The 26,817-nt window shown below is 37.9% G+C and overlaps 1 protein-coding gene across 1 annotated transcript in view; it reads left to right on the top strand.

Moving 5' to 3' along the window:
• The window catches only part of FBN2 (fibrillin 2), a 269,644-nt gene extending 247,308 nt beyond the window's left edge, over positions 1-22,336 (top strand). The window contains exons 56-65 of the mRNA XM_005557677.4: positions 100-225; positions 1,552-1,758; positions 2,749-2,874; positions 5,588-5,710; positions 7,030-7,146; positions 7,746-7,874; positions 9,594-9,713; positions 16,572-16,803; positions 18,327-18,498; positions 20,416-22,336. Of these exons, the coding sequence (XP_005557734.3) occupies positions 100-225; positions 1,552-1,758; positions 2,749-2,874; positions 5,588-5,710; positions 7,030-7,146; positions 7,746-7,874; positions 9,594-9,713; positions 16,572-16,803; positions 18,327-18,498; positions 20,416-20,790 (1,727 nt within the window). The 3' untranslated portion in view covers positions 20,791-22,336. The remainder of the gene's footprint in view (positions 1-99; positions 226-1,551; positions 1,759-2,748; positions 2,875-5,587; positions 5,711-7,029; positions 7,147-7,745; positions 7,875-9,593; positions 9,714-16,571; positions 16,804-18,326; positions 18,499-20,415) is intronic.
• Positions 22,337-26,817: the final 4,481 nt, after the last annotated feature.

Below are 26,817 nucleotides of genomic sequence, written 5' to 3'. Positions count from 1 at the left end.
GGCAAAGAAGTGTTAAATAAGATATAACCCATTAGGAGATAGCTTGTAAATTATAATTTTACAGTTTTCTCATTATTCATATTGTTTGTTTTCCTAAAGATGAAAACGAATGCAGGACCAAGCCCGGAATCTGTGAAAACGGACGTTGTGTTAACATTATTGGAAGCTATAGGTGCGAGTGTAATGAAGGATTCCAGTCAAGTTCTTCAGGCACTGAGTGCCTTGGTAAGTTGACATCCAAATATTTTATACTTGGTAGATAAAACATCTGTTCGTGATGTCATCACAGAAGAGCTCCACATATATATTCTTGTCTGCTAAACAAATCCCCCAATCTCAATAATCCACATGCTTCTTCCTAAAGGTGCACAGCTATTAAAATGATATATTTGTTCATATGTGTGTTATATGCACATCTATGTGTAATGTAAATAACAATCTTAAATAGTCTTTCCAAAATTAAGATTAATTAAGCTCTTTGGAAAATTTGGCTTCAGTAAAACTTACATCAGAGGACGACTTAATTCCCAAAGAAAATATTTGCAATATGAGGTAAGTTCTGCCACAATTAATGCAAAATAAATGCCATATTTCAAAAATGCAGGGAAGGTTAATTTTTATATTGTGGTACAGAAAAAAAAATGCTTTACAAAACTTTTTATGGGAAATATGAGTCTCAGACATTATATTGTATTTTAATGCTAAAATGATGCATTATAAATCATTGTAGTTAATTATGGCAGCTGTAAAAAGTGTGCTATAGTAAAATTCAAGGTAAACAAAGAAATAAGAGCAGTAAACTGACTCATCACTTGATTTAGGAGTATTTCAACTGTATCAGATTTTTTTCTGAACAATGTCATATGCTTCAAATTCTAAGAAATTTTTGATCAAGAAAACATTTTTTTGTTTATTGTTATATCCAATCTATACCTTTACTAACTTCAGTCTTTTAGGAAATAGGAAAAGTAACCTACATATAAAGTGTAATTTTCTGTTCATGTTATTAACAGTTTTGCTAGGATTGTTTATAAAACTATATTAAAGATTTAATTGACTTTTATATCAGAAAAAATATTTATATTTTTAAAAAATCTACTCAGTCCAAGTGTTTGAACAGTCTCTCAGATGTAGAAAATATGAGATATCAGATTGAATAAGTACCAAGCTCATAAAATATAGTCTAGAATTTGCTTTCCAGAAACTAATCCTGGCACTCATTTGCTTATTTAAACGAAAATAATTTAATTTGATTTTCCTTTCCCTTCTATTCTACAGAAATGGTAGTTCACTATCATTTAGTTGGCAATGGATTAGAGGAAAAAATTTATCTATTTCTAAATTATAGTATCACTTTTTGTCAAATTTAATAAACTGTAGTCTGTAGTGAAAGAATATGTTATGAACTTAACTGTCAGCAAAACTTTGTAATCATTAAGCTGTCTTAATTATTCCTAAGGAGGAAATTCTTGACTGCCCTGCTTAATTTGAAAGCCAGCATAATGAAATGTCAGTTCCGCATCCTTAACTCTTTCTACTTTGCTATTTCAGACAATCGGCAGGGACTCTGCTTTGCAGAGGTATTGCAGACAATATGTCAAATGGCATCCAGCAGTCGCAATCTCGTCACTAAGTCAGAATGCTGCTGTGATGGTGGGCGAGGCTGGGGCCACCAGTGTGAGCTTTGCCCACTTCCTGGAACTGCCCAGTACAAAAAGATATGTCCTCATGGCCCAGGATATACAACTGATGGAAGAGGTAAGGAGATGAGGGAATTTATTCATATAATCAACACATTGAATTTTATGAATTCAGATAAATGTGAAGTAAAAGTGAAAAATTGATACAGTAAAAAGAATAGCTAAAATGTTTATACTTTGATATTTAAATTTGATGTGTGTTTTCATATATATGTATATAGAAAGAATAATCTTTGCTAATGCTTTAGAGATTTTAAGAGTTAATCTTCCTATCAGACCTAAGGGGTAGAATGTATTACTCCCATTTTAGCAAATGAGGCAAATGAAGCACAAAGCTAAGGTAACATTAAGTAATTTTCCCGAGATCACACACTTTTTAAGGGATGGACCCAGGAATGGAACACATCTGTCTGACCCAAAGACCATGCTTATAACCCCCAACCTATACTTGCCTTATTTAAATAAATATTGCTTATTTGAATGCACACAGGGACTTATTCTATCTGCAGTGTCTTTACAGACTAGCAAGTCTCATAACTGATTAGTCCTTTCCATTCCTTGTACAACCAACTGATATATTAATGTCCTAAAAACATACAACTTTCCTCCATTTACTGTATGAATTCCCAACCTTGTGCATGACAACTTTGCTAACCAAAGCCTTTCTTCACAAAGCTTTTCTTCAGAGTCTATTGCAAATGTGAATTTGAGGCCAATCCAAGGGAAATTATCACAAATTCCAAACTAGTTGGACTTTGACGGGGTAGCTTTCTAGATTCCCCCCAAACTAATTCATGCTTACATTGCAAAATGGGTAGTCTTAAACAGGGCTTTCACCAGAGCCTTCCTTTATCTCTTCCCATCACTTGAGATTATTTTTCTGTCACATCCATGTTGCCGTTCACCTGAATGATGAACAGGTGCTCCGGTGCTATTACGAATGTTTGCAGTTATCTCATCTCCATTTCTTAATTTCTCTTCAATTCTAACCAGTTTTGCCCTTGCGTATATGTTAACTCCTGATTGTTTTTGTTGTTTTGGTCCACAGATATTGATGAATGTAAGGTAATGCCAAACCTCTGCACCAATGGTCAGTGCATCAACACCATGGGCTCATTCCGATGCTTCTGCAAGGTTGGCTACACCACAGACATCAGTGGAACATCTTGTATAGGTAAGGATGGGCACCTCCATGTCTGGGGATTTGGGGGCTAATCAACTACTGTTTCCTACAAGTCACTCATTATCAGTAAGTGTCTTTATTATGGAGCTTTGGAATATACATTTTATTAAAATGATGCCATCCTCTCGATAATGTGCTTCTTAATCACACAGCACTTGGCCTTTGTCCAGTGATATAGGATGGAGAATTGTTTACGTCATCCAAAAAAAAAGTCTGTTCAATGAGGGAAACAAAAATTACAAATACGTACTTTCAACATTTTATATTTTAATTTAAAATTGAAAGTGCACATTTGTTTGTCACTCTTTGAATGAAGGAAAAGGGCTTTTTCTTATGAATATGTGTATGTTAAGAGAATGTTTTCCGTGTTTCTCTTTGTATTTTTTTGCGTAAAGTATACCAAGTAAGCATTACCTAAATAAAATTTCCAGCTGCGGAGCATTCTCAGTACAGAATCCTTCTACCGTTTTACAATTTATTTTTCTTGTTCAATTTGTTATTGTCTCACTCACACCAATTTATGACAGTCATGGGGCAGAAAGGACTTAAGACTTTCATTGAGTCTTTCCAAAGTATCGGGGGAACCTGCCCCGGATAATTCAACTTGGGTTCTTTTCTATTTCCCTAAGTGTCGGCTGGTCTGAGAAATAAAGGGAAAGAGTACAAAGAGAGGAATTTTTAAAGCTGGGTGTCCGGGGGAGACAGCACATGTTGATAGGTTCCATGATGCCCCTGAAGCTGCAAAACCAGCATGTTTTTATTAAAGATTTTCAAAAGGGGAAGGAGTGTACAAATAGGGTGTGGGTCATAGAGATCACATGCTTCACAAGGTAGTAAAATATTACAAGGCAAATGGAGGCAGGGCGAGATCACAGGACCGGGGCAAAATTAAAACTGCTAATGAAGTTTCAGGCACGCATTGTCATTGATAACATCTTATCAGGAGACAGGGTTTGAGAGCAGACAACCAGTCTGACCAAAATTTATTAGGCGGGAATTTCCTTGTCCTAATAGGCCTGGGAGCGCTACAGGAGACTGGGGCTTATTTCATCCCTTATCTGCAATCGTAAAAGACAGACGTCCCCAGAGTGGCCATTTTAGAGACCTCCCCCTAGGAACACATTCTCTTTCTCAGGGATGTTCCTTGCCTAGAAAAAGAATTCAGCGATATTTCTCCTATTTGCTTTTGAAAGAAGAGAAATATGGCTCTGTTCCACCCAGCTCTCAGGTGGCCATACCTAATGGTTATCTCCCTTGTTCCCTGAACATCGCTGTTCTCCTGTTCTTTTTAAAAAGTGCCCAGATTTCATATTGTTTAAACAATTTGTGCAGTTAACGCAATCATCACAGGGTCCTGAGGCGACATACATCCTCAGCTTACGAAGATGACAGGATGAAGAGATTAAAGACAGGCATAGGAAATCACAAGAGTATTGATTGCAGAAGTGATAAGTGTCCATGAAATCTTCACAATTTATGTTCAGAGACTGCAGTAAAGACAGGCATAAGAAATTATAAAAGTGTTAATTTGGGGAACTAATAAATGTCCATGAGATCTTCACAATGTATGTTCTTCTGCCATGGCTTCAGCCAGTCCCTCTGTTTGGGGTCCCTGACTTCCCGCAACACCAAAGTATTCAACTTAATTTTTATTAAAGAAAAAATTTTCTCCTTTATATTTCATTAGCTTACTTGATAGTCTATCAAATTACCTATGTCAATAACAAATACACCTGGCATTAAAAGGTTAAGAAAACCCAGCTGACTTCTTTGAAACAGAAGAGCATGAGTAATAGAGAATAGGCCATTAATCATGAGCATTCAGCATTCTGTGAACATCAACATTATATGTTATGTGGAGGAAATGGAGATTGTCTGCTATCACTCAGAGTCTGAGTAGGAAAGAGATGGCACATTTCAAGGAGGACAATTCAAGGAGGGTCTAACAAAAGGACTGTCTATACACGTGTGAGCAGCGTATACAAAAGCCAGGAGGCATAGTGCTGTGTGCTGGAGCTGTACTGCCGCTGGGCAAAAAAAAAAAGAGGCAGAGGTTATTGGAACCCGAAAAAAGAAAGTTGTGCTCAGAAGAGTGCCTTGCGAGGACCTGTGACAGCTGATCCAGGGACTCAGCCAGTCTGAGCCTATCTTGCCAGGAGTGAATTGAGGAAATAAGGGCCAGACAGAAGAAGAGGGCAAGGGAGAGCCTCTGGATGGAGTCCGTAGAGCTCCGACTCATGGGCCTGAGAGCAGGGTGGACCAGGGTGAGGACTGAATCTGAAGGGGAAAGTGGAAAAGTTTGCAACACCATCTGTGATCCCACAAGATGCTTAAGGGAGCCTCCGTAAAGAGAGTTTAAGAGAACTTGTGCCACATCCATGTGTCAAACATAGAGAAACTATTACTAAGTTTATGATTCTCAGGTTGTAAACCAAAGTGTATTAATCTAAAGAATTTAGTAATTTTGAACCCAGACAGTTGTCTAGACATCATAATATTTACCCAAGATCCGTAGATTGATTTACAAAGTAAACCTATATATTACTTTAGAGAAAATCATTCTGTGCATCATTTCTTTCTGGCTCTATTCCACTTTAAGTTGAAGAGGAAAAACAAAAAGAATGAAGTAAGAATATGGAAGGAGGAAAGAGTCCAGTTGATTTTTTCTAACCAGTAATTTAATCTTCGCATCACTTTTACTTAGACCTTGATGAATGCTCCCAGTCGCCGAAACCATGCAACTTCATCTGCAAGAACACTGAGGGGAGTTATCAGTGTTCATGTCCGAGGGGGTATGTCCTGCAAGAGGATGGAAAGACATGCAAAGGTGAGTGAAGAGTCTCTGACAATTGTGACCCTTGTCTGTATCTTTTCTTTCAAGTGTAAATATTAGATTATCAGGGATTATGCTATGTGCATCACCTTCATTAAAAGGTACCTTCCTAGGGGCCGTGTTATTGCTCAAAGAAAAACTCTACCAATAGGCTCATTGCAGGAGGCAGAGAGGATTAAAACCCAAGTTAAAACAGTTTGCTTCTTATAGAAAACTACACAAATTTTAAAAAATAAAATATAACAAATATTTTGGTATGGGAAGAGATTGAAACAAATCACTGAAATAAGATTTTTGTTGTGGTTGCTTATCTAAGCTTTTATTTTTCTAAGCTACCTTTATTATGGGTTTACTGTGAAAAAGTGAAAATAAATAGATAAATTTAAATTTTTTGCTTAGGTAGTATCAAAAGTAATTATTTATCCAGCTAAATTAGATCATTAAAATAGCTTCAATATTATACTCATATATTTGATTTTATAGTAAGCCTCATCAGAATGAAATTAATGGACTGCAGAAATTTTTAAAATATAGATTATTCTCAATAAAATGAGGTTTTATTTCCAATGCATATCAAAAAAATAAAATAATAGCAAGCACTGCTTAGATCTGTTTAGTGAACTGATATGGGTCCGTGTTGTACATTGTTTATAAATAAGTATGACTAAAGCGTTTTTTAAGCTGTAAAGTAATGAATTAGTCTTGCCTACATCTTATGTGGTACATTTATTTTAAATATAGTTTCCAAATTAAGTTTTAATATAGCCAAAATCAAATTTTGAGTTTCTTTATTAGTAGAGTCCAAATATCAACACCATTTATGACTAGAATTACAGATGGCTGTATTTTGCTTCCTCTAATATTAATGCCCGTGTTTTCATCTGAATGTGGAAACTCTTAGTGTTTGTGTTAGGACCTTCATCAGTTTTTAGATTCTGTTTCATTTTTATTTAATCCTTCCTTTAACAGGAATAAGTAATCAGCCATGCACTATACTGCATTCAATGCAAGAATTGTAACCTTTGGATAGTAGCTTTGAGAACAGTTCATGGAAACTGCTATTATTCTGCCATTCAGTTTCTTATGTTATATATTGCCTTACTTGCCCTATCATCCTAGCCCATAATATTTATTCTGCCTAAATATGTGAAAAGAAACTGTTTTCCATATGCCTGTGGAAATCTACGAAGCTTCCAGCAAAAATGTAGACAAAATGCTTCTAATGGAGCATGTGCATCTCCTGTGACTTCACAAGAAAGGAAATATAGCCAGATAATCTACTGTGGTTTTCATTGGCTTCTCTCTAATTTCAGACCTTGATGAATGTCAAACCAAACAGCATAACTGCCAGTTCCTCTGTGTCAACACCCTGGGGGGGTTTACCTGTAAATGTCCACCTGGTTTCACACAGCATCACACTGCTTGTATCGGTAAGACAGGATTACAAATGATAAATTTTACAAACTTCCAGTAAATGCATAAAAATTGTATTTAAAATTATAAACAGAAGAATGTCGTGGTACTTATATTCATAACCAGTACCCCATAATGAGTGGTCTAAAGAAGTTGCTCATAATATAGATATTTTCAAGAACAATATCCAAAGGGGGAAAAAAAGGCCTCTGTAGTCCAAGCACATGCACAGTAGCCATATTTCAAGCAGTGCCTTTATATCACATTCTCAATATAACCATGGTGTTCAGACAAAGTATGATTGAAGGCTCCCTGTAATTTAGAACATGTTAACAAACACACTGAGCTTTTATTTTAGAAGACACATGTTAAGGAACTTTCCGTCAGTGTGCCCTCAATCACCCCAAAATATGCTCTCATCTCAAACCTCTTGAAATACACTGTTTCTTACCACTTTTGTCTTTAATATGATAGTGAATTTTGGTATAAATTTTCCTAAAATGCCATTTTCACATCATGAAACTTAGGTTTTCATATATTGCTTTTTACTTCACATGAAATTTAAGACATGTCATAATTGGAAAGTTTGACGCTCTGCTTCTTGATGCTTTGCCAGACAACAACGAATGTGGGTCTCAGCCTTCGCTTTGTGGAGCGAAGGGAATCTGTCAAAACACTCCAGGCAGTTTCAGCTGCGAATGCCAAAGAGGGTTCTCCCTTGATGCCACCGGACTGAACTGTGAAGGTTAGTTGATTTGCTCAAAAATTCTTAGTCTAGTAACAGTAAACCATATATATTTTTAACTTCCAAGACACTCAATGAGAAATTGGGATAATCTCAAAAAAAAAGAAAAAAAATAGTATTGAACAAAATAGGACCCAGCAACTGATTCCTGGTCATAAATTTCTATGTGTCACTTTGGAGACAGAGGGAAACTTAGATGCAGTGAAACAAAAATTCTGTGATTACGAATTGACTTTTAAAGTAACTGTTGACTACTCATAGATCTGATAAAGAATTGAGTTGAAAAAGAATTCTGTGCATAATATGGTTTGCAGTAGTATACAAGCATACCAGAAAAAAAAAATAGTTGACCTTTGTTCCATGATTCTTAAATGTATAAGAATTAAATATCAAAAGAATCTGTCATCATAGAGAATTGAACAAATGTAGTGAACATGCTAGGGTGAAATGATGGCTGTTTCTATTTTTTATGGCTCAAGCTCCTGCTTCACTCCTTCACTTTCCTACAGTGGACCTTGGTCTCCTCTGCAATAGCTATTTCCTGTAAAATCCAAGGGAACATTTAAGTGGGAACAAAATAAGAACATGCTTGCAGTTAAGAAAATTTCATATAGTTCTTCACTATTTATATTGCAAGTACTAGTGTATGACAAGAAAAATGCATTAGGATTAGTGTCTTATAAAACACCCATGCCAGGATTATGAGACTATATTTATTTCCCTTACATTCTTAGATCGTATTGCAATTTATAGTTTTCTTGATTTTAATCACCCTTTTAACATTAACTATTCTTAGAAATATATGATTTGGATCTCTAGAAGTATATTTAAAGTATTTAATTTGCTCTCTATAAGTCTTGTGGGACTTTTATATGTATCTCATTTTCAGCAAAGAAAAATTCAATGTTTAAAATGTCAATTTTAATATTTTATCTTTCAAATCATTGACACATTGAAAGTATTCTGAACCTACAGCTGTTTGCCACATGCAAGTTCAGCCTGTGACCATCCCCATAAGATACCACTTATTAATTATCCATGTAAATTTGTTACACACCTCAGACATGCCAATTTTGTTTTACTCTTTATGGATAGATTTCAAAGATTCGGTTGTCATTCCAAAAGAGCATGCATAAATAAACAAAGAAATTATTCCACATGTATAATACACCACATCTTGTCTAAAAATAACACATTTAAATACTTAAGAGGGATTTGCATCTAATTAATCTTGAATGGTAATAAAAATTTTTACGTGCAATAGAATTATACTTTTTAGGTATCTCTGTAATGCTTCTATCCTCCCCAAAATGAGGATTATATCTCAGTTACTTTCAAACTTACTGAAACATGCAATGCAAATATATTTATATATATATGATTTACCAAATAAATCATACCATATGCAGTTAATTAGTTCAAAAAGCACAACATTTGTGGTGGCTGTGGTTGACTTGCTGAAATTGAGATGTTACTTAGAGCACTGACGTGCCGTGGTGTGGTGGAGAGCAGAAGAATGAGGTGGTCTCTTATCTCAGAACTCTTCCTCGCACCACCACTGACTAATAATCATGTGACCTGGAAAAATGACAGACTCTCTGTGTGTCACGTCTTGTGTGTTTGTTCCCATGATAACAGTTACCCCAGGTTTCGTTTGGAGTGCATTTAAAAATAGTAGAAGAAAGTGACATGAACGTTTTGCCGGGCTTGTTTTTGCAGATGTTGATGAATGTGATGGGAACCACAGGTGCCAACACGGCTGCCAGAACATCCTGGGTGGCTACAGATGTGGCTGCCCCCAAGGCTACATCCAGCACTACCAGTGGAATCAGTGTGTCGGTGAGTGCACTTTTCTTCCTGAAAGTATCTCTGAATAAGATGAACAAATTGTGAGGGTTGAGGTTTCAGTATAGCCTTTGAATTTTAGACTTTAAAACCAGGCCTTGAGACTGATGCATGGGGACTCATTCTGCTAGTGTGTATGTTTGAAAATATCCACAATAAAAAGTTTGTTTTTAAGTACATAAACGTTAACTAGAGGTTTCTTCATTTTAAATTTCTGCTAATTTTAAGTTTCTGAAGATGATGTTAAGAATCACCATCTTTGTTTGCCAAGGTCAGCCACTTTTTTGTCTGTAATTTGATATCTTTAGATTTCCCATCCATTCCCCTCATACGAATCTAAAGGAATTCACGTCAACTTAATGAGGACAGTCCTTGTGTGCTCTCCTGTCACATAGATTTAATAAAGGATGGGAAGTGTTTTAAGGTCAAAAAAGTACCTACTTATAGCAAATGCTGTTGGCAACTCTAGACAGAAGTGTTTGTAAAATAAAATACATGGGCTCTCAGCTCTGTTCCTTGCATTGATAATAGTCACTGAAATTCTCCTTTTAAGGAGCGATTGATCAAAGAGAACATTATTCTCTACTTGAATAGCCAGCTGACTTACTTAGCATATGCCTAATTTCTTTGCTCCATTTGAATGCCCTTCACAGACCCTCCAACCAACACATTTTGACGCTAGATGCTGCCATAACCGAGCAGAAAGGGGCACTGGGGTCCTTCAGAGAAATACCAGGGTGCTTCCTGTTTCTGTGTAGTAATTCAAATTACTTCCCAGGTTATTCACATATTGAATTATTGTGATCCACTAGATAAATTAGTCTTATTGTATCATTTGTGGTCTTCTCAAAAGAAATTTCTAATGACAGCTTAGTGAATTAAGAACAAAACAAGATAAATTTCAATGGAGAGAAAATCATGCCAGGTCAAAGACAGACACTTTACCACACCACGAATATACACTCATAGGAGGAAATGCAGAAACCAGTAAGTGATCAAAAGTTAAAGACAAGACAGTTTCAAAAAATTATTAAAATTACCAGTTAGGCAGTCAATCAAAATAACTTGATAAATTTAATTCACTTTTTTTCCTCTTCATAGAAAAAAGAATGTTGCAGAACTCCTTATCCCCAGATTTATTGATTCATAAACAAAGGCAAAGTCTTTAGAATATCAGGAACAATATTTTTTACATAGCTATTAAAATAATGTAAAACATTCTATAGGTTGCCTATTCACTCTGATGATAGTTTATTTTGCTGTGCAGAAGCTCTTTAATTTAATTAGATCCCAGTTGTCAATTTTGGCTTTATTGCAATTGCTTTTGATGTTTTCATCATGAAGTCTTTGCCCATGCCTATGTCCTGAATGGTATTGCCAAGGTTTTCTTCTGGGAATTTTTTTTTTTTTTTTTTTAAGACGGAATCTCGCCCTGTTGCCCAGGCTGAAGTGCAGTGGCATGATCTCAGCTCACTACAGCCTCCACCTCCCGGGGTTCAAGTGATTTTCCTGCCTCAGCCTCCTGAGTAGCTGGGATTACAGGAGTCTGCCACAATTCCCGGCTAATTTTTTGTATTTTTAGTAGAGACGGGGTTTCACCACGTTGGCCAGGCTTGTCTTGAACTCCTGACCTCAGGTGATCCACCCGCCGGAGCCTCCCAAAGTGCTGGGATTACAAGCATGAGCCCGGCCTCATGCCCTGCCTCTTCTAGAGTTTTTATGGTTTGGGGTTTTACTTTAAGTCTTTAATCCATATTGAGTTAATTTTTGTATAAGGTGTAAGGAAGGAGTCCAGTTTTAGTTTTTTGCATATGGCTAGCCAGCTTTCCCAGCATCATTTACTGAATAGGAGATCCTTTCCCCATTGTTTGTTTTTGTCAGGTTTGTCAAAGATCAGATGGTTGTAGATGTGTGGTTTTACTTCTGAGGTCTCTGTTCTGTGCCATTGGTCTATATGTCTGCTTTGGTACCAGTACCATGCTGTTTTGGTTACTTTAGCATTATTGTATACTTTGAATCCATCTGGTCCTGAGCTTTTTTTTGGTTGTTAGGCTATTCATTACTGCCTCAAATTTAGAACTTGTTATTGGCCTATTCGCGGATTTGACTTCTTCCTGGTTTAGTCTTGAGAGGGTGTATGTGTCCAGGAAATTATCCATTTCTTCTAGATTTCCTAGTTTATTTGCATAGAGATGTTTATAGTATTCTCTGATGGTAGTCTGTATTTCAGTGGGATCAGTGGTGATATCCCCTTTATCATTTTTTTTATTGTGTCTATTTGATTCTTCTCTGTTCTTTATTAGTCTGGCTAGTGGTCTATTTTGTTATTTTTTTCAAAAAGCCAGCTCCTGGATTCATTGATTTTCTTGGAGGGTTTTCCATGTCTCTGTATCTTTCAATTCTGCTCTCAGTTATTTCTTGTCTTCTGTTAGCTTTTGGATTAGCTTGCTCTTGCTTCTCTAGCTCTTTTAATTATGATGTTAGGGTGTCGACTTGAGATCTTTCTAGCCTTCTGATGTGGGCATTTTAGTGCTATAAATTTCCCCTAAACACTGCTTTAGCTGTGGCCCAGAGATTCTGGTACATTGTCTGTTTGTTCTCATTGGTTTCAAAGAACTAAAGAGCTTCTACACAGCAAAAGAACTATCATCAGAGTGAACAGGCAACCTGTAGAATGGAAGAAAATGTTTGCAATCTACCCATCTAACACAGGTCTAATATCCAGAATCTGCAAGGAACTTTCTGACACAGGTCTAATATCCAGAATCTGCAAGGAACTTAAACACATTTGTGAGAAAAATACAAACAACCCCATCAAAAAGTGGGCAAAGGATATGAACAGACACTTCTCAATAAAGGACATTTATGCGGCCAACAAACATATGAAAAAAAGCTCAACATCACTGATTATTAGAGAAATGCAAATCAAAACCACAGTGAGATACCATCTCATGCCAGTCAGAATGGCAATTATTAAAAAGTCAAGAAACAATAGATGATGGTGAGGCTGTGGAGAAACAGGAAAACTTTTATACTGTTGGTGGGAATGGAAATTAGTTCAACCATTGTTGAAGACAGTGTGGTGATTCCTCAAGGATCTAGAACCAGAAATACCATTTGACCCAGCAATCCCATTACTGGGTATATACCTACAGGAATATAAATCATTCTACTATGAAGACACATGTACATATATGTCTATTGCAGCACTATTTACAATAGCAAAGTCTTGGAACCAACTCAAATGCCCATCCATGATAGACTGGATAAAGAAAATGTGGTACATATACACCATGGAATACTATGCAGCCATAAAAAGGAATGAGAGTATGTCCTTTGCAGCGACATGGATGAATCTGGAAGCCATTATCCTCAGCAAACTAACACAGGAACAGAAAACCAAACACCACATGTTCTCACTCATAAGTGGGAGTTAAACAGTGAGAACACATAAACACGGAAAGGAAGGGAATAAACCATGGTGGGGCCTTTTAGGGGGTGGGGGGCAAGGGGTGGGAACCTAGAGGATGGGTCAATAGGTGCAGCACAGCACCATGGCACACTTACAGCTATGTAACCAACTTGCACATTCTGCACATGTATCCCGGAACTTAAAGTAAAATTTAAATAAATAAATAAAATAATTATATAAAACAATTTTATTATATTGCGATATTTATAAAATATGAAGCCCACCACTTTAGTAAATACCATGGACTTCTTGGTTAATTCCATAGACCTTAATCCAAAAGAATGATTCTCTAGTATTTCATATTGTGACAGCTTAAACAGAATTTTTTTTAAGGAGAACGTAAGGAGAAATAGGAACATGCATGGAGTGCCAATTTAATTTCAAAGTTTTTCAGTTTCCTGAAGTTTTTGTTTCTAAACATGTAGCACAAAACTAGCTGCACAGGTTTCTACTAAATGTAGAAGCTCTGTTTAAAATAGTCTGACTTAAAATCAAGATGGTGTGGTGTATCCCAGTTCCCCTTTATGAAATCCTGGGGTGGGCACTTTGATAAGGCAGTCACCCCCAGAGCAGCTCGCACTGGAGTCCAGCCAGAAGCCTGTTTGCCTTCTAATCAGGAGAAACTCCATGAGCAGAGGAATAAATGGTTTCAAAGATGAGTCTAAAACTAAAAATACATGAGCAGATATCCCTAATTGCACGTATTAATTTGTAAGCTTGTTCTACTAAAATGGGTACCTCTATGCAGCAGGTGCCTGGGTACGACACATCAGGGATTTATTTCAGCAGATTCTAGATTCTTCTGGGCAGCGCTGAGGAATCCAGCTTGTCTCTGATAAAATTGCTGACTTTCTTCCCTTGAATTCATGTAATGCCATTGGATTTTTAACTCAAATATATGGCAGAAATAGGGTGAAATACCCCTTCAGGAAACTAATAAAAGCAACAAGTTAGCAAAAGAAAAAGAATTAGTACAAAACGCAAATTAAAAAGCCACAAACATTTTTTATCTGTCACTACTTGTGTGAATATCTTCAGCCATTCATGTGATTGATGGGGGAATACAGAAGGAAGCATTTCAGACAGATTTCCTCAGGGCTGCTTGTCAGTGGTCAACACTGTTAGTCAATGCATCAGATAGTTTAAACCAGCAAAATTGTAAACCTATTATGTTACTAAACTTACCACCAGTTGGAGAAGAATGAAAGTTCTTTGAAGGTGTCAATGCTGAAAAAAGTTTTCAATTCAAACTAACACTTCAGGGAGTTTCCTGCCAGTTGTCACAGATAATTCACAACATTCTGGTAGATAGAGTGTACAGATGTAGGGAACATTCTCAACTATTTATAAGCATTAGAGTTATTCCAATACAATTATTCAGAATTGGAAATATGTAAATATTAACATTTGCATATGAAGAAAAATTATGTCTTCAAATATGAAGACTTTGTGTTTTAGTATTAGTAACTTCCAGTTGCTTCTATAGCCTGTTCACAATAATTCACACATGTTTTAGTGAGGCTTGAATCAGTACAAACTATGTGTCAGACAGGAATATATTTATTTAAGTCTATAAATTTTAATCATGATACACATTTATAGAATATAAATATGAGATATCATGGTGCTTGCAAAAATGTTACATATTTTTAAATATTCTTGTAAGTGATATGTTTAAGTGTAATTTATTCAGTTAATTATTTTTGCCTGGTAATTTTTCTTCCTAACACAATGTCTAATGGTATATTCATGGCAGGATCATTTTATTAAATTGTAATCTAATTTAGATTTCCTGTTAGGAGAGAAACACTGCATAGGAATGTCAGATCTAATTATAAAAGCAGATGAGCCTTTGTGGCAGAATTCCAAGTCTCTTGTATATAGAAATAAAATAGCAGTTACAGTTACATCATATGTAGCCAAGTTACTGAAAATTTATTTATTGTATCTGCATTCTTCCCCTGCCCTAAAGGCTAAGAATTTTCACATATTAGATAATCAGCATCTTTTATATTCAGTGATTAAGAAACCTACATTTAGTGGTCTCCTTTAATTCTGAGACTATCAGAATCATGATACAAAAATGTACCTAATAACATCTACCCTTTGAGTAACTTCTGTCCTGTACTTAACGAAGTTTGATTTCCTGTCTGGGAGGCCTGTTCACTGAGGGCCCGTGTGCATCCTCCAGATCTCACTGAGCTGCTGCAGATCCCTCGCTTCCCCACTAGGTCCTGTGCCCTCCGCGCACGCCTACTTGCACATGGGCCTGTTTCCCTACGTGGGCTGAAATATATGCTTGTCATATATCAGGTAAACACACACTCTTTGCTCCACATGGAGTCACAAGAATTGAAAGAATTCCATGGAACAGATGTGATTTGTTCCCAGGGTGAAATTTGGATTATAAAAAAAGCCCAAAGAAGTCAAGCCGCGTGCTGTATATCAACCAGACAGTTAAGGCAAAATTATAATCTCCGAAGTTGAAAGCATAATCAGACTTTGATTTTGTAAAAATGATAATAGCAACTGAAAGTATAACCTATAATTATCCTGCTACCAGGTATTTATAGTATAATGTTAGTCATTAAGTGAGTAAAAGCTATGTGCTGGCTGATAGCTGGATGCAAACCTGCCTCAGAAGGCGCAGTCTGCACCCAGTGGGTTCTCAGACATTTTAAACTGAACTAGTTGTTAGTTCAATTGATTTAATTAAATAGTGTTGATTTCCATTGTTTTCATTTAGGGTTTATGCATTTTTTTTTAATGCTTTCTCCTCCTATATAATGAAGGTTTGGGGAATTGCTGGGGGAATGGATACAAATACTTACAGGGATTTTAAAAAATTGATATATCATAAACTTCTCCTTTTTAAAGTGTACAGGTAAATGGGTTTGTAGATTCTCACAAAGGTACGCAGTCATCGATACTACCAGTTTCAGGACATTCTCATCACCTCCAAAAGAAACACGGTATCCAAGAGCGGTCGTTTCCCATTTCTCCCCCACCGACATGCCCTGGCAACTCATTTTCTCTCTATCTCTAAGGATTTGCCTGAGATATAGGCTTTTGAAGTAACCTTCTGTTAAGAGAATAGAAGAGTTATTCACTAGGCAAACTGCAAATATCTGTCCCCAAGGGCTGCAGACATATTTAGAAACAGTACAAACAGAAAAGAGCAAAGCAAGGGTTTTTTAAAGCCACAATTTAGGGGAATTATTTTCATTAATATGCTTTGCAAATCAGTCGTCAGAATAAAATAAAATACCGTGTTAGAGTTATTTCTGCCATAAAATCACAGGCACTTGAGACTCCAGACTTGTTCACATTTTGCTCTTGCCGGCTTCCCCGTGTAAGAGTTTCTTTCTTCATTTCACTAGATGAGAATGAATGCTCCAATCCCAATGCCTGTGGCTCTGCTTCCTGCTACAATACCCTGGGGAGTTACAAGTGCGCCTGCCCCTCAGGTTTCTCCTTCGACCAGTTCTCCAGCGCCTGCCACGACGTGAATGAGTGCTCATCCTCCAAGAACCCCTGCAATTACGGCTGCTCCAACACGGAGGGAGGCTACCTCTGTGGCTGCCCCCCTGGATACTACCGAGTGGGACAAGGGTAAGGCGGCCTTCAGCCTCACCACCCAGAGGAACACATGGTTCCTGAGTGAGTTCAGGCCACCCACCACTGCAGGGGAGAGTACAGTGTCTAAAAACCAAGCCGCAGAACCATTGATTAGAGCTCTTAGGGTATGCAGATAAACAGCAAGAAAGCACACACGGACTGTGCTCAGGGTATAGGATTACTTCCTTTGCGATGAGCATAAAACTTGAATTTGTATGTAAATATCACTCTTTGCTCCTGTTATTAAGGGCGTGAATTGATTCAATCTGACCCAAGGCCAGAGACAAGCAGACGTTTAAAAATCCGGCTCACATGTTGCCATGGATACCTGGGCTGTGAGGTAGAAGTGGAAATGGCCTTGCCACAGGTTCTTCTACAATTTCTGGAAGGTGCTAGCACAGTGATCACTGAGGAAGGAGTTTGTCCCTTTCTTTGCTCAGGTGGATTTTCTGTTGCACAGAGAGAGGATGGTGCCTAGTTTGATGTGGTGCCACTCAGCACAGGCCCGGCCCACAAGACAGGCTTCCCTCCAACTAGGCACATAGTCTCAAGTTCCAAGGGCTGTGGCCTAGGTGCTGGCCATTTGCATCCTTCCAGGAAGGCCGTGGTGCTCAGTGACAAAGAAGATGGGCATTTAGAGGTCAGTCCAGGTTGCCTTCTTTGAAAGGAGCATTGTGCAAGGCAGGGACTAAAAGGAATGGGCCAAGTCTGTCCAACAATAGTGTATGACAATACTTAAAACAAAAGGCTTGGTCTAGACAAAGGTCATTTAGAGCCAATTCATTGACTCACTAACCAAAATAACCAAAATACAAGTTCAGAAATCTCAGTTTTTAAAGCAGGGAGCTTTGTTACAAGCAGCAAATACAGGCTTCAGGCCCCTGAAACAATGGAACCTCTCTTAGTGTTCTCTTTGGAAATTCATACCTTGCTTTTACCTTCTGGAGTTAATTATGCTCAGTACTTCAGTCTAATTAGGACTGAAAATTGGGGAAGCCCGGGGCTCACCCTCAGGAGAATTTTGCTGTGTCAAAATAAGGGAAAAATTTATCTATTGTGTGTTAACGAATTATAGGGGATGGTCGCTAATCCCTGTAATCCCAGTACTTTGGGAGTCTGAGGTAAGAGGATCGCTTGAAGGCAGAAGTTGGAGACCAGCCAGGGCAACATAGCAAGACCCTATCTCAACAAAACATTAAAATTAAAAAAAATTAGCTGGATGTGGTGGTGTGTGCCTATTGTCCCTGCTAATTTGGAGGCTGAGGCAGGAGGAGCTCTTGAGCCCAGAAGTTCGAGGCTGCAGTGAGCAAGATCGTGCCACTGTACTCCAGCTTGGGGAACAGAGCAAGACCTTGTCTCTAAAAGAAAAAGAGTTGCAAAGAGTATTAGGGTTTTATGTTTATGAGTTTAGAGTTTGCTCTTTTGGTTTCGTGTTGCTGAAGAATCTGCTCTACCACTGGAAAACTATAGTCAAAGTCAGTGATAAAATCTAACAATACTTTGCTTTTTGCAAATAGCCACTGTGTCTCAGGAATGGGATTTAACAAGGGGCAGTACCTGTCACTGGATACAGAGGTCGATGAGGAAAATGCTCTGTCCCCAGAAGCATGCTACGAGTGCAAAATCAATGGCTATTCTAAGAAAGACAGCAGGCAGAAGAGAAGTATTCATGAACCTGATCCCACTGCTGTGAGTACATCCCACTTTGTGTTGCCACAAAATTTTATCCATATGGAGTCATATAAACAGTGCAGTTCATGTCGTTTTCAGCCTCATTCCAGTTAATCATACCTTGAATTTAATGGATAAATTAATGGACCCAGTATGGAAAAGACAAGTACATTAAAATGATTGAATTATTAGATCAAAACACAAAGCTTGGGGGAAAAAACTGTTTAAGATTCACAGTTTCAGAGCATTTTCTCTTGTTGTCGTTTTTGATTTATGCGGGAGGGTATGTCCATCTGGGAAAGAGCTATTTTTGCATGATTCAAAAAATGAAATTATTTTTAATTTGTTCAGTTCTGTTTTATAAATGCATAGCATACAAGACTGATTTTAATTTTCACTAGGAAAACCAAGTAGGTCTCATATTCTTTGATTTATTTATAAGACAGCTGTTCCTGCATTAAAAACTTTTGTCTTCCAAATCACTTGTATTTTTTAAGGAACTGAAGTTGGAAATTGCCTGCCGCTGATATTTCCTTTCCCTAATGGCATTTTGGCAGTGTTTAAAGGGGTGGGCTGCAAACTACCTGGTTTTGGACATAATTCCCTGGCCCTCCCTATCGATTACCTCTGTTACATAGGGTGTGTTTATTTAACTTCTCTCAGCCTCAGTTTTTTCACCTGTAAAGTGGGACTAATACTTACCTCTGAAGGCTGATGGAAGGGTTAATTGAATTGAAACACGTGAACTGCCTGGAACAATGCCTGACATATATAACCCACGTGTTCAGTTCCTGTCAATGATGAATATCTCATATCTAGAGGCCTTGATGATTTTCCCAAAGATCTGAGACAGCATGAGGTCATCACTCACCACTCTTTGCAGTTAATATGACTGAGAAATTACCCCACCAAAAAACCTAATCAACAACTAGCTGGCTGTGTGAATTGGACAACTTGCTTCAGTTTTATGGGCCTCAGAAACTTTGTCTATATGACCTGACTTCTCTAGCCAAAAAGTTTATGATGCTATTTTATAATAATAGATAAGCCAGTGTTACATTTACCTTAAGTAGACTAAGATACCCAACTGATGTTTAAGTTTGACAGTTGAGATATTCATCAAGTTCCCAAACTACAAATCCAGAAGTTCTGCTTATAAACTTTCCCATTGGGGTACTAGGATATAATCCTGCCTGAACACTGATGGGCACTTCTGGGTCACCATTGCCAAGCTCTTACTTAGCAGGTACCCAATCAAAGCACTGTGGTTTTTATCCTATCTTACTTAAATATCATTTGTACCCCTCCCAACCCTCTGAGCAAAAGTCAGACTTGGTTTATCTGGGCCCTGCCCCACTGGCTTTTACCAAAGATGCTGGTTCAAACTGGAGCCCTGAGAACTCTGCAGATCACTCACTCTGCATACCTCTGATAGCTCCCAGTAAACTCACTCATCATTCACTTACCTTACAAATCAAAGCCCAGCCTTCAGCCAGAAGATTCCCCTGGGCGCAGTCCCTGCTGATGCCCAACAGCAGTACTTCTCATTTTGACTTCAGAAAAAAAAGAAAAATCATTACCTAAACTTTCTTTTATGAAAATTATTAATTAGCACAATATTTCATAAACTCATCAAAAAATCTTGAAATTTGAACACTCTGTAGGCCCAGTCCTGTAACTTTAATTACCTCATTAAGGCTGAGTGAGAAGTCATAAAGATTTACAGGGCATTCTCGATGGAATTGGCCTTTTCTTCCAACTGACAAAAATGTACAATAGCCCTTTCACAGCCACTGCTGGTAAGGAGAGTGCAGAAAGCGGGAGTGGGAAGCCACAGCCTGTCCTTGTGACCAAAACCCCTGCAGCTGATCTCTTTCTAGTCCTCTGCTTGTGCTGTAGAAGCTTGTCCCAAATCATTTCCTGTTCTTCCTCCAGGTTGAACAGATCAGCCTAGAGAGTGTCGACATGGACAGCCCCGTCAACATGAAGTTCAACCTCTCCCACCTCGGCTCTAAGGAGCACATCCTGGAGCTAAGGCCCGCCATCCAGCCCCTCAACAACCACATCCGTTATGTCATCTCTCAAGGGAATGATGATGGCATCTTCCGCATCCACCAAAGAAATGGGCTCAGCTACTTGCACACGGCCAAGAAGAAGCTCATGCCTGGCACGTACACACTGGAAATCACTAGCGTCCCTCTCTATAAGAAGAAGGAGCTTAAGAAACTGGAAGAGAGCAATGAGGATGACTACCTCCTAGGGGAGCTTGGGGAGGCTCTCAGAATGAGGCTGCAGATTCAGCTCTATTAACCCTTCACAGACTTGGGCCCAGGCTCAAATCCTAGCACAGCCAGTCTGCAAGAAGCATTTGAAAAGTCAAGGACTAATTTTAAAGAGGAAAAATAATAATAACTCTGTTTCTTTCCTCCCTGACTTAGACTTTGAATGTTGACCCTCACAGGGAGGGATAATTTAGACTCTGGTATGGCCAAAGATTTGAGCACAAAGGCAACCGTGGTTACTGTATTTTTTATATAACTTCATTTTAAAATATATTAAAAGAAACCTAAATGTTCAAGATATCAGCATATGGCACTAAATGCACAAAAATAATGTGAGCTTTTTTTTTTTTTCCTGTTAGCAGTCTGTAACACTTTGGGTATTTTGCTATAGTTGCTAATTAAAAAAATATAGATGTTTATTTATTTTTAATGCAGTAATATATGGAGAAATGAACAAACTATGTAAACAAAAAGGGAAACTCACTTGTTTTTCTTTAGATTTATAAATTTGAGCTATTTCTTTTAGAGGTGCTTTTTAAAAATCCAATAGATACAAGAGATGTTTCCTTTGGTTTTCTGCCAGTCATCCAGCTGATACACACCTGATGATTTTAAAGAAAGCCACACAGAGCTGAATGGGCAGTGTAATCAATAATTTAAAAGACATGAATGTCATTAGATCCTTTATAACGTAGATCGAAGCCAAAGCAGCTCATTTGTGACAACATTTCACATCACCAGACACACCAGGCAACAGAAGATGAAGCACAACCACTGTAGCAAAATACCTTGACTGCTTGTGAGACCATTAGCATTGCAGGCCAAACCGTACTGTATTTCCTTCTCATAACCTCAAGGAACCACATGTGCTACCCACAACACCTCATTCTTACCCAGGGTGCGCTGCGTACTCATGGTACTGTAGGCAGCTGAAGAACCGCCGTTCCTTTGAAAGGGAACACCTGGCGTTCTGTAGTGTTTCGTGCTGTCTTAGACAATGGTGCATTTATTATGTTCAAGTTATTTCAGGATTGCCATATGTGCAAACAAATCATGCAGTGCAGCCAAGGAATATATGTTGTTGTTGTTGTTGTTTTAAACCCATTTTTTTTTTTAGAATTTTCATTAATACTGTAGTTATACACCATATGCCTCGTTTTATAGCCTATTGTGTATGAAAGATGTTTGTACAATGAATTGATGTTTAGTTTGCTTTAGTCATTTAAAAAGGTATTGTACCAGGACGTGCTATTAAGAGTACGTATCCATTATTCTTCTCAACCCAAGAACCTGTTCCCCTGGACCAGTGACCAAACCTCATATGTGAAATGGCCAAAGCACACGCAGACTCCCGGTTGTTCCTCTCAAACCTGTGCTGACCAAAGACGAGTAACCAGTCATACCCAGTGTTTTGAGGTTTTATTTTTTTTTTTAACTAAAAAATAAAAGGAACAGTGTAAATTTGTAATCAAGAGTTTGTGAGGAAAAGCTTATGGTTTTTGGTTTTGTTTGTTTTTGTAGGTCTATGTATCAAATATGACACTTTTCTTGCAATAAAGCTTATTTTGGGGTAATTTTCTGGCTGAAAATTTTATGAGACCACAACCCCTGTTGTATTTGTGGGAGGGGCTGGGAGCTTTGCCTGTGGGAACCTGTATTAAAGTAACAGACAGAAAGCCAGACACACAGGAAAATAAAGGAATGCTGGCAAATCTGTGAAGCAAAGTCAACGTGTGTTCAACTGATGATTATGATTTGAAGTTACGTTCAGATAGAAGGACATAAAGTCATTTCTGCATAAATTCTAAACTTCCTGGGACCCATCTTTCTAGAAACTTCAAAGAATTTCTTCACTTCATGCTAATGCCCCCTTAAAGTATCCATGAGGAAGTGAAACGTTCTTTTAGAGAATCTTACTTCTTTAAGGTAGAAATTTCCCGAACTCAAGTTTTTAATTTAAGGTAATAGTGAGCATACCCCAGGCCAAAAGGCATCTTCAAAAATAATCCAAACCTTATCTCTTAAAATGATGTATACTTTATTCAGTGGAGAAGTGGATAGATTTAACAAGTATTTAACATGAACTCTCTCTGATACACTGCTAAAACAAGCACAGAAATGTTTCCAAGACACTTAGAGATTAATTTAATACATGGTTTAAGAATTTATGTGCTTAAATTTTTTATCCAAGGAATAAGTAAACAAGGAAATATTGTGACTGATCTTAATGCTGTTCTTTGCCAATCAGAAATTAGCTGCATGGAGTAAGAAAAGTATTTGCCTCAAGGCATCCTTTAAAACTTAACATGCGTATTCAGTTTCATCTGGCATCTATTACTGGTACAGCATGAGCACTGTAATATGAAATTACCTGGAACCAAATTTGACTCTAGCCTTGAGAGTTGAGCAACAACATTTAGTTTATCTTCAACTTGCTCCTAAAGAAGTTTGAGAATCCACATCCTTTAGGTGCCTTACATAGAAGATCAAAAATTGATGAGGGGTTTACAGAGAATAATGACATAGAAGGAAATGACCACTGCAAGACACTCCCAGGAGGAAACGTCTCAGGTACCTTTGGTAGCTTTGTTGACATTTTCTTACTGTGAACACTGACACAATCACGATGAATTTGTCTTTCTCATAATGAACTGCTAATGATATTTTCTACACTATTTTGTCATTCCCATGAATGTCCCATTTGCCCCAGAAACTACTCTGGCTAAGTTATAGAAAATCTTGCAGGAAAGTAAAGTGTGATATAAGCCCAGACACATAAACCAAATCCACTGGGCACATGCGTTAGTTAATAAGCAATAATTTGGTCTTTAGCTGACATGAATTCTTTTTCTACTTGTATTTAAATTTGGAGTTTTAAAAAATGTAGCTCTGTTTAGTACCTTTTGCTTTTGCTACTTACTTGTAGTAGATAAAATTTGGGTATTTTTGTGCGTGAACATTGAATAAAATTCAGGGACAAAATGTTTAGTTACACTAAATTCAAACATCTGCCTTTTTGCATTATCTAGGAATACTAAACAGCATAATTCATACAGTCTTTCTCTTTTAAATACTCCAGGGTTTTATTTTGCATTAATTGCCTTCCTGGTTCACAGAATAAACACTTGGGGTTGAGGATGGGAAATACAACAAAAAATTATAGAACATCAGTCTACTGGAGTCTTACAAACATTTAAGGAAACAAGGTAATTCATATATCACATTGAAGCATATGAATTTGCTGTTATTTGGCCATGTTTCACCTACAAAATGGCAATTTTATGTGGTTCAATTTAATAGTTCAGAAATACGTTCTTCAAGAATAGACTAGAAATGTGAACATATCCTTTCTCTTCAAAAGACAGTAATCCATTCACTCCTTTCTATGCCATTGTTGGCTCATTTGTACTCCTAATTTACAATAGTCCACAAGAAAATATACCCAATTTATTCAAACAACCACTCTTTTCCAAGCTCTAAAACACTGGAAAGAGTAAATCACACACCTTTGGGACGTCAATGGGATTATGGAAGCTGTTCAAAGACAAAGACAAGTCCATTGGGAAAGGCTGGAATATAGTGTAGTGTTTTGTGTTTTTTTGTTTTTGTTTTTTCTTTTAAAAAGTAAAGGAAAAACTTGAGGAACTTCTTGAGAAGAAAAGATGGAGATTCACTGCCACCCAACAGGAAGTAAGGGTGTCAACCATGTCTGCAATCTCATCCCAGCCTGAATATTGATTCCTTTTTTTTTTTTAAGACGCTTGCTTTCTCAAATAGATACAAAGCCATGGTTTTCTTGATCAACAGGAAGTACATGTTTCTGATCCCATGTCCTTTAAAATTATTTCAGTGTACAGAGCAGTGGAGTCCTAAAATACAATGTGAAGAAAGTTCTCTGAAAAGGAATTTGAAGAAAAGAGACTTTATTCCAGTGAATAGTTTGCAAACTGGGAAGATAACAGTTTCAGTGTAAAACAAAGGTGTGTTCCAGAAAACCGAAGATTCAGATTTTATAGCCAAAGGTCGTGCCCAGGTTCCCAATCAGATTCATTTATGCAAATGAAGTATTCAAAATTGCTTAGTTCTAACTGGTTGACACAGATGAGTCCTGATTTGTCAAAATAGCTGAGCCCTGATTGGCAGGGGGACAGGTGAGCTCTGATTGGTTGGTTTCCAACTCCCAAACCCGAAGTCTCTGTCAAATGCTTCTTTCAAAGGGTTGATGGCAGCAGGGTTTCTGGCCACAGGTTATTTTGGCACCTATAAGGTATCCTTTCTGTGTCAGATGTTTTGCTAAGCTAAATTAAATGATGGGTGTTCATTAAATGTCTAGATCATTTCCAGGCAAGATGTAATTCCCTGTATGCCCTGGTCGACAGAAAGCGTGGATTACCCATGGATTCCCCAAGACTAACTGAAGCGAGTTAAAACAGAACCAGGCAGCTGTGGCTGGGTGAAGGTCATGTACCTTGTGTTCTTAGAAAGATGTAAATGCACCTCCCTGACTATAATCAAGCCAAACCGGTTTCCGTTGTAGGTGCCAAGATAAACTGTGGCCGGACACATGATGCCTACTGGCCCTTTGAAAGGAGCAGCTGACTTCTGGTTTTGAGCTCATCTACCCTGGCCAATCAGGGCTCAGTTGTATTGACCAATCAGGACTCAATTGTGTTGACCAGTCAGAACAAGTTTGAATACTTTATTTGCAAAACTGGTCCTCATTGGGAACCTGAGTAGGACCTTTTGCTATTTCAAATCTGAACCTTCTCTTTGTGCTCTGAAACCACCTTCATGTTACACCAAAAGCTGCATCTTCACAGTTTGCATATTATTACTGGAATAAAGTCTCTCCTCCAAATTCCTTTTCAGAGAATTTTTATTCACATCGTTCAATTCAATTCAATTATTCAGTTCACCCACTCAAGCAGTATTATCTTTTAGTTAAAAGAAATAAACTTTCAGCAGACCTGAATTTCAATTCCTTCTCCGTGGACAAGTTACATAACTTTTCTGAGACCTGGTTTCTTTCCTAGGATGATCTTTCCTTACACTGTGGCTGAGAGGGTTGAATGAGATAGTACAGGCAACGCCATTAGCATAGGGCCCAAGCAGATAGCACACATTCAGTAACTGTGAGCTGCTCTTCTTCCTCCTTCTACTCATCTTACTACCATCACTAGTAGGAGAATGAGCTCACATATCCACACAAAGCTCCTTTCTAAGCATGGCCTGGAACTACTGCTGTGTCATGGAATTGTAGGAACACATCCAGATAAATGGCAATCAGGAAAATTTTCTAAGTGGCCTGAACCTTTAGAAGTCCTGACGTGGTCATGAGCGTTTATCGTCTCTACATCACTCTGCCCTTAACAGAATTGTAGGCATGATAGGTCAAGCTACAAATGCAGCGGGAGCCCTCCCATCTATAGACCCCCAGGAAACGAACCAATAAGGAGAATATGGGCATCTGATCATCCCTTTGAGATGATTTAGTGTCGTTCAATGTTAGCACTAGAAAGGCTTTAGAGGGCCAGCACAGTGGCTCATGACTGTAATCCCAGCACTTGGGAGGTCAACACGGGTGGATCACTTGAGGCCAGGTATTCAAGACCAGCCTGGCCAACATGTGAAACCTCATCTTTACTAAAAATACAGAAAATAGCCGGGAAAGGTGGCGGGTGCCTGTAATCCTAACTACTCAGGAGGCTGAGGCAAGAGCATCGCTTGAACCTGGGAAGCGGAGGTTGCAGTGAGCTGAGATCACACCACTGCACTCCAGCCTGGGCAACAGAGTGAGTAAGACTCCATCTCAAAAGAAAAAAAGAAAGGCCTTTAGAAATCCAATCCTGTTTATAGGTTTACAAATGGGGAAAGTAAGGCCCAGAGTTGTAACACAGTTCATTGCAAAGCTAGTTTCTATCGAGGTGAGACAAGAATCCTGGTTGCCTAGTTGCGGTGTGGTTCTATTCATATTTCCACTACATGGTAAGCCTATTTGGATCTCTTTTAAACCCTAAGATATAGGCCAGTTCCCATGGTTTTGGCTCATCTTGAA

The sequence above is a fragment of the Macaca fascicularis genome, chromosome 6 (assembly GCF_037993035.2).
Source record: "Macaca fascicularis isolate 582-1 chromosome 6, T2T-MFA8v1.1".
Classification (NCBI taxonomy): Eukaryota; Metazoa; Chordata; class Mammalia; order Primates; family Cercopithecidae; genus Macaca; species Macaca fascicularis.
Note: the sequence above shows the minus strand (reverse complement) of the source record. Positions and strands in the feature narration are given on the sequence as shown.